An 8,818-nucleotide genomic window follows, 5' to 3' on the forward strand; every position below is an offset into this window, starting at 1 on the left:
ATGACAAAACCATAATAATAAAAATGTTAAATACACATTTCAGTAGGATTTTTTACAGCTGTGTTCAGAGGCGTCAGATTTTTGAGCCAAGTGGATTTTAATGCAGCTTCCAAAAGACCAAAAAAAAAAAAAAAAAAAAAAATTGCCGAATAATATTTTCTATATTTGATACAATCACACCGGCGTGATTACATCGTTCAGCTAAATTCAAATCTGCGTTTGCTGATCCAGAGACAAACGCCTCTGTACAGCACTGCGTTATAACCAATCACACACCACGCTGTCAACACAGCCTCATCCCAACTCCTCACATACCGATGTTTGGTCAGACTGTTTTCAGTTGTTTGTCTTAATTTAATAGTTTGCATGCAATTTTAAATAATTTTATATAAATTTGTACTTTCATTGGAGCACCTAACCCCACCCTACCCTAAACCTACCCACTTCTGAACAATATAAAACACACACAGAAGAACACAAAATTGGCTTGTAGGTACATTTTCAGACTTTGAAACCCTAAAAGAACTTTTTTGAGTTAATGACCGGTAATACTGTGTCTTTATTAGTGCGGTGCATTGATTCGAGTAAATGTTTGGACATTTGGTTATAAAGTGTTTTAATTATACAATACATGGGGGGGGGGCAAGATGGCGCCTTGAACACACGTGCGTTTGTGAGGTCTGCAATCCCAATCTGTTTTTTAAATAGTTTTAGTGATACGTAAGATATTATTTTGGGAAATTGTCTTTCTTAATGACTTTATTTTTGTAAACAACAACAATGGGAGGGTCTGAAAAGAGAAAAAGTTTAAAGAAGTCCGGGAAAACAATGTTGAGTACTCCCACTGCTAATGTTGACAGAAGTCTACAAGCAATGGCGCGTCCTGACAGTGCTTCTTCAACCGATGTACTGAAGGATAATCCTCACAATTACTTTGACGATAACGCTGATTCTGAGATTATGCTGATGGAAGAGGTAATTGCACCGCTTTCCGACACTCCGTGTAATTCTCCGGCTGGTAAAGTTCGAAGAACCGATAGAGCAACGTTAGACGTAGCAAGTATTTCTACACAACTCTTCGAGCTCTCTCTATGGAGTCAAAATAGGGCCATATAGATCTGCAAAATAAAACAATGTTTTGCAAACAAAAAATATGTTTTGCAAAAAAAAATAGAGTATTGAGAAAAAAAATGCTTTTTTGCAAGTAAAAAAAAAAAATTGCAAAAGAAAAGTTAACCACTGAGAGAAAAAATAAAGTTTAGCAAAGTAAAACTTCAGCAGCATTGACTTTGCAACACATATTTCCCTTTGCGCCGCTCCTTTAAATCCGCGTTTCAGTCATCCGTGCCTCTGCGGCGCAAGCTTTCCTTTGCGCTTCATTTTTCTTTGCGCCTCGCTTTGTGTCCCTGATTTGACGTGGGGGAGGGGTCAAGAGGTTGGGGTGTGTACAAGGGACGAAGGCGCGTCCTTCTCGTTACGTCATCAGCGCGAGCCCCAGACCGAGGAGTGAGTGGATCGATCGAAATGGCTGAGCAGAGACATGCGGGTGATGGATCACAGGTATGTATTATTGATTGCTTTCTTATTATTATTAGACTCCTATATTATTAATAACAGATACTTCAGACCGGCCAGAGGGTGGTATTTAGCGGGGTTTTGAAGTAAAATTATTTGAGTAACACAGGCTATTATGTGTGGAGAGCTTTCACTGAACATCATAATCTCATTTTTTGATGGAGATGGGCCTGTAGAGGCTTTTTGCATCTGAAATCTTTAAATGTAATCCGCAAAAAAAGGCACAATATAGTATGTGTGGTGGAAATAGTATTCAGACATACGTTACTGCATCCGCCATGTTCTGTTGTCATGTGACCCGTATGTTCTTTGACCTGAGACGTTAAGAGTAACTGCTACCTTTACCTAGGCGTCAGCACAAATAAGGCTGTCACGATTAACAGACATTATATTGTACATGATTTATGAACAGCTTGTGGGTGAAATAGGTAAAATACTGTTGCACCCGAAAGCTAGAGGTCGCTCTCGTGCGAAAACTCAAAATACGCACAGTAGAGGAAGACAATAACACACATAACTAGTTATAGGAAATGCATATGGACATCATTTTATCAATATTCCTAAAACCTTCTCAGGTATTTTAATAAAGTATATTAATAATAATGATGATGATGTTCGACTGGTGTTGCTTTTTCAAATGCACGTTATAAGTGACCCAAACTCGAACTGCTTTTACATAGAGCAGCATTTCCTACTGATCAGAATCGTGAAAACACTCAAATAAGAAACAATCGTGCACAAAACACACACAGATGCATGCACAGAACTCAACACACACACACCAGCCAAACTCCTAAGGGTGTTTTAACTTTAGCTGACTCGCATATCAATTTGTAAATAATTTTTTATACATTTAATCAAATAAATTCTTATCTTTAGGTCCATGGACCTAATGATGCCACAAGTCACCAGCTGGGAAGGATGATCATGGAAAGACTGCTATCCAAACTGCAGGATACAATGAGTCGCCTACCCCTAGATTTAGATTATTTGCAGTTTTTATGCGGTCATGAGCTTCTCTTCATTTCATCAGTCTATGATCAAATTTCAGTCCCAGAGGAACTCCTTGGCGAACTGTCAACCTTGAAAAACACAGTGGATAGGCATATTGACAATAACAATGAACCTGTTACTGCCCTTGAAGTGGAATTTGGAGGTAAGGGGCCCCCAAAGTTTATTATTTCCAGAGAACATCTTCAGTACCTAGTTAATATGCAGCTATCTGTTCCATGTATTGCCGAGCTTCTTGGTGTGTCAACAAGGACAATCAAACGTCGCCTCACTGAGTATGGCATTTCTCTAAAGGACACCTACAGTAAAATCACAGATGAAGAACTTGACAACCTAGTGAGATCAATCAAAGCTAAAAGTCCACACCTAGGCCATAGAATGATGAAGGGACACTTACAAGCCTTGGGTCATCGTGTGCAATGGACAAGAGTTTGGGATTCCATGCATCGAGTGGACTCTGCTGGAATACTTGCAAGAATTACACAATTGAGATATGTAGTCAGAAGGACTTATTCCATCAAGGGCCCTCTTCATGTTGTTCACGTAGACACAAACCAGAAGCTGATAAGGTATGTCATGCGTGTCAAGCCATTGATGTAATGCTACTGATAAAAGTATATGTGACCCTTTCTGTGAAAATATCACATATTGTGATCACATTACATTATGTGAAGTCATTATTTGTGAGTTTGTGTTTTCTAATTCTATTTAAATTCTTTGAAAATGTATGAAGGAATATAAGTAATGCCCAAGATTTTTTTGATATTTTTAATCCTTAAAAATGATTTATTATACATGCACCATAGCTCTTTGATAGAAGTCAGTTCGAGAAACACAGATCTTGAAATCCTTGCTGTCATCTACCCTTCTTGCCAACAAACACAATACATCATCTGGACTATAAAAACAGGAAAAAAAAGATTAGTAAAGAATTCTGATGTCTCAGGGTTGTTAAAATGTAATAAATAAACTGTACCATTTCATGTCTGGGCCTTGGTTTTGCTGTACTGGTGTGCCACACGGAGGACTGCTCTCATAATCCAGTGTCTGTAATATACTGAGTATATACCCAATGGTTAGATTGACTTCTTATAACATTTACAACACGTTATAACACTTAAAACATGTTTTTAATACATAACATTATTAAATGTCTGTAAATGAAATAACTTTTCAAATCATTAAAAATTACCTATCTCCACAAACGCTTGCATGCATGGGCAACTCTGTCTGTGAAAATGTGTCTAAACAAATGGGACACTGTCCCTCATCCTATAATGGCAAAAGGACAACTGATTAAGTATTATACAATAAAATCCCAATTAAAACACAATTGGTTATTTCCAAACTCCAATCAAGTTATTTGTTTAATTTGTCACTTTAAATACTTTGGTCACCAAGTATTTTGCAAGATCTAAACAAGCACTCGCTGTTTCAGTTTTTTTTAACTTTACAATTTACTAAACATTTAGAACTGAATCAGAATGTTTTTTGTATTGACTTCTAACATTTGTGTATAGTTTGAAAACTATAAAAATAGGGCATTCTCAACCAGTGTTATTTACCTCTTGCAAAATGGTCTTTATGTACCAATGAGAGACAGTATAATTACAATCAATTAATCAAAAGTGCTTGACAATAAGGCACTACAAAGAAAATACCATACATTACCATTTTACTAACTGCACCGGTCCTTATGCACTTAAATTAAAAGCAAATGTATTCTCAAATATTTTGAATATATTAAAAACAGCATTTTCATTTAGCTCACCTCAAAACTTGTGGTGGGTGTAGGAGAACAAGTTTGTATTGAAGTGGTGGGTGTAGGTGTAGAAGCTGGGGCTGTAGGGGTAACTGCTCTGGGAATCTCACAAACTACTTTTACATCATCATCTTCAGTAGTCTGAAATGACAAAACGAGATATATATTCTGCCTAAAAGAAAACTTAACTGAAAAATGTTATAATAAATTCTACTAAAAAATGTCATTGTGTAAACAACATACCTCATCATTAGCTGACTGTGTGCAGCCACCACAAGATTTAACATGCAAGTACAAAACTGGTAGTGGCATTGTGGTTTTACAAGTACGACACTCAACCTTTGGCATCTTTGCAAACTCTTCTGCTGAGAATGGCAGTGGATCAAGACATAACTCATCTTGAAGAGGGACCATATACAGTGCTGTTCTTCCAGCGGTGGTAGCCATTTTGAGAAGGCTGCCTGTATAACCCTCTGAGTCTGGAGGGACAACAGTAAGCTTTCTTCTTCCATTCCCACCTGACAATTTAAAAACACATTAACAAATCCAGCAATAAAAGGTCTTTACTATATAATTGGGCTTTATACTGTAGCTAAAAGCGAAGTGCTTTTAAAAAAAAAAAATAAAAAAAAAAAACTTACAACACAGTGCAAAAAACAGTGCTTCCCATATTCTATTAACACTTCCCTGTGTACTATTATTAAAAAAGGATGTAGCCTGGGATTTAAGGTTAGAATGCCAGGGGAAATGTTCAATTAATAACTACCTATGGAAATTACTTACACTACAGTATACTCTACTCAGATATTCATGTTTGTGTCTGTTCTGGTTGACAGTACAGCATACCTGGTGCCTTATAAAGTAACCACCCTCCAGTAAGTGACTTCATCTTTGGAAATTCAGCTTCAAGGAGCTTGCATAACTGAAATAAACATGAAACAGAACAAGGGTTCTCAAACAACCATACAAAGTAAAAACAATCTTTATCACATTGAAAATTTTACATGCATTTGTTTGTCATTTTTATACATACTAATTCACATTTTACTATGTTTAAGCAAATTATGTTCATTCATCTCAGCATGTTTTGAAAGTGGAATATTACTTTGAAGCAGTTAATTATATATTATTCGCAGGGTGATAAAGAAATAATCCTGCTCTAAAATCAGATGGCACAAACTAACAAATTAGATTGTACTATAAAATGAACTTACATCCGAATGGTTCACATTGGATGAAATTGTAATCACCCGTTTTCCTAGTCCGGCCTGGAGTAGTTCAAGCTCTTCAGAAGGTGTGGGTGAGGTGTCAGTGTTGCTGCTCATTAAATATATGGAAACAGCAAATGGTTTCCAAGGTGTGGCTTTCACATGTATTTGTGGATTTGGAGTTTTCTTTGCTTTTTTAAACATCCCAGGAAAAGATCTACAAATAATAAAACAATGTTAATTATAATATTAAACATTCAAAAGACAATTGTTAAGATAATTAGATGTGGATGCGGCAATATCTGGCCATATCCTGCTCTATTCGAGGCTGAGAAATAGCAGGAGGCTGCTGTCGTTGTTGTGGCTGCTGCTGCTGACCCTGAGCTGACTGAATCTGACCAAGGCTTTGGGTCAGAAGACCTATTAAATTCTGTGCAGCTGTACAGACATCTGAATATTCTCTCTGTTAAATATGTCATGACAACATCATATAGGATTATCTGGATCAGGGGTTTTAAACTCAGTTCCTGGAGGGCAGCGGCTCTGCACAGTTGAGCTCAAACCCTAATCAAACACATCTGATTCAGCTAATCAAGATCTTCAGGATTTCTAGAAACCTCCAAACAGGTGTGGGTTGGAGCTGGTTTGAGCTAAACTGTGCAGAGCTGTGGCCCTCCAGGAATTGAGTTTCACACAACTGATCTAGAATAAGTGCATTAACAATGTATCATATTAACATCACAGCTTTTAAACATAGTCTATATGGATGTGACCTACTGTATATAAATCAACTTGTTCGGAATCAGAAAGAGGTTTATTTCAAATTATGTTTGCACATACAAGGGATTTGTTTTGTATTATTTGTTTTCAATTTACAGTATATTTTGAGAGACACATTTGGCATCGTTTATAGTCCATAATACAACTAGGACGTGGAGAATAATAATTATTATTTATTAATTATAAAACAACGTGAAAGGTGTGCATATTGAGAGAAATGTACAGCCGCCGACACACTTAACGTTGCGTCGGCGATTAGCTAATCGCCACATTAACCGCATTAATTGATCTCTAACTTACTTAACTTGAGCAAACGCGTTGATACACATAGTTACATATAGTTATCGGTCTATCTAGCGAACTTGAAGAAAGCGATCAATAATACATACCTGTGATCCATCACCCGCATGTCTCTGCTCCGCCATTTCGATCGATCCACTCACTCGGTCTGGGGCTCGCGCTGATGACGTAACGAGAAGGACGCGCCTTCGTCCCTTGTACACACCCCAACCTCTTGACCCCTCCCCCACGTCAAATCAGGGACACAAAGCGAGGCGCAAAGAAAAAAGAAGCGCAAAGGAAAGCTTGCGCCGCAGAGGCACGGATGACTGAAACGCGGATTTAAAGGAGCGGCGCAAAGGGAAATATGTGTTGCAAAGTCAATGCTGCTGAAGTTTTACTTTGCTAAACTTTATTTTTTCTCTCAGTGGTTAACTTTTCTTTTGCAATTTTTTTTTTACTTGCAAAAAAGCTTTTTTTTTCTCAATACTCTATTTTTTTTTTGCAAAACATTTTTTTTTTTTTGCAAAACATATTTTTTGTTTGCAAAACATTGTTTTATTTTGCAGATCTATATGGCCCTATTTTGACTCCATAAATTCAAGGCGTTCTCAGCGGATTTATCAAAGATAAGATACTTTATCATCAGTTTACCGTTAATACTGAAATCACTTTAGTGCACTTTCTTTGTTTCCAAACTTTATTTATTTACTATAGTTCATCAGGATTTGTTTGCACACCAAATTATGAATGAACATGGCTGTAATGTTTCTGTGTATTATTTGTCATCATTAACAAGTTATTTGTTGATTACAAGCTAAATTATGAATGGACATAACCATTAATTTCATTGTTATAATGAGATCACATGTATTAAACAGTTCAAAATCAGACATTATATCTGCAGAACAGCCATATATCTGCCAAGAACAGCACAATTACTACAGTATTATAGTGTGTGTGTATGTGTGTGTGAGTGTGTGTGTGTGAGTGTGTGTGTGTATGTGTGTGTGAGTGTGTGTGTGTGTGTGTGTGTGTGTGTGTGTGCGTGTGTGTGTGTGTGTGTGTGTGTGTGTGTGTGTGTGTCTTTATTTGTGTCTGTAATAGAATCATTGTTTTTTTGTAATATCTCTATTGTGTTGTTCTTGTAGAGAGCACTGTTTCTACTCTGCTTGTGGCGTTAATAAAACTCGTTGTGTTTCTCTCCATACATTTATATTCTACAGAACATATTTGTGTTTTTCTCATTTGTTCCTCAGATTTGCTGTACTTTGGTCTTAAAAATGTCTTAACCTTCATAAAACCTGCAGAAACTCTGTTTTCTTACATATTAAACTAAATAGTCTGTTAATACAATTTCTGAAAAGGACTCAGTTAATTCACAGAATATAGATTATTATTATTATTATTATTATTATTATTAGTGCTGTTATTGCTATTCCTCTTCTCTGGGCTGGGAGGGGCTTGGGCTGTAGATGGAGGAGCTGAACACGCAGTGATATTGAAAGCTGGGGTCCTGATAGGTCTGGGGTAAGGGGGACTCAAGTCTCTGATCCACTGCTTCAAGAGATGGTGGCAATGCTCAATTTGTGATCGTGAGCCGCCAATAAAGTAAGAAGAAGAGAGGTGTGCGCCGAAGAAAGTAAAAAAGAAAAAAAAAACTTTTTTGACTGTGATGGACTTGAATGGATTGTTCTTTATTTTTGTTGTTTGCTGTTTATTTGATCAAAGAAATGGACAATAAATGGCTTTTATTTTCAAAGGTATGGACATTGCATTTTATTATCGATCTGTTCAAGAGACTAGCACGTTAAAACCAACAATCCAGCGATGCGTGCCTATAGTAAAGTCAAAAAAGTTTAACCGCAATTGGAGCTGGTTTTGATTTGCTTGTAAATCTACATTTACGAACTGAACCACATCAAATTGTAGACTATAGGACAAGTCAACTGATCTGCAGGAGGAAAACCCAGGTGAAAAAAAAGTATACTTAAATGCACTAAAAAAATACTTAAATACCCTTATCAGACCCTTTGCTTCTTTTTAAATTAAAGGAACTAGAATTGCAAATTAAACGACAAGAGCATGAAAATCGTAGATTACATTTGCATTTTTTTTTTTACGTCACTCATGAAGGAATCCATGATCACTGTCCGCTTGCAGTACTACAGTAACTCCGCCCATGCTCTGCTTCTGGCGGCTG

The 8,818-nt window shown here is 36.8% G+C and overlaps 1 protein-coding gene across 2 annotated transcripts in view; it reads right to left on the reverse strand.

Annotated features, from left to right (window-relative positions):
• Positions 1 to 3,347: 3,347 nt before the first annotated feature.
• LOC306863800 (uncharacterized protein) overlaps positions 3,348 to 8,818 on the reverse strand; it is a 178,284-nt gene continuing 172,813 nt past the window's right edge. Inside the window, exons 1-8 of one of the 2 annotated variants that reach the window (XM_079407350.1) lie at positions 6,229 to 6,786; positions 5,563 to 6,099; positions 5,195 to 5,270; positions 4,592 to 4,866; positions 4,358 to 4,489; positions 3,779 to 3,858; positions 3,563 to 3,643; positions 3,357 to 3,484 (exon numbers count right to left, since the gene is read on the reverse strand). In XM_079407350.1, coding sequence (XP_079263476.1) covers positions 3,376 to 3,484; positions 3,563 to 3,643; positions 3,779 to 3,858; positions 4,358 to 4,489; positions 4,592 to 4,866; positions 5,195 to 5,270; positions 5,563 to 5,760 — 951 coding nt within the window. In that variant the 5' untranslated portion in view covers positions 5,761 to 6,099; positions 6,229 to 6,786 and the 3' untranslated portion in view covers positions 3,357 to 3,375. Of the gene's footprint in view, positions 3,485 to 3,562; positions 3,644 to 3,778; positions 3,859 to 4,357; positions 4,490 to 4,591; positions 4,867 to 5,194; positions 5,271 to 5,562; positions 6,100 to 6,228; positions 6,787 to 8,818 lie in introns of those variants that run through there. The other variant, XM_079407351.1, reaches the window with a different exon arrangement.

This window comes from Barbus barbus (genome assembly GCF_936440315.1).
Source record: "Barbus barbus genome assembly, chromosome: 4".
NCBI lineage: Eukaryota > Metazoa > Chordata > Actinopteri > Cypriniformes > Cyprinidae > Barbus > Barbus barbus.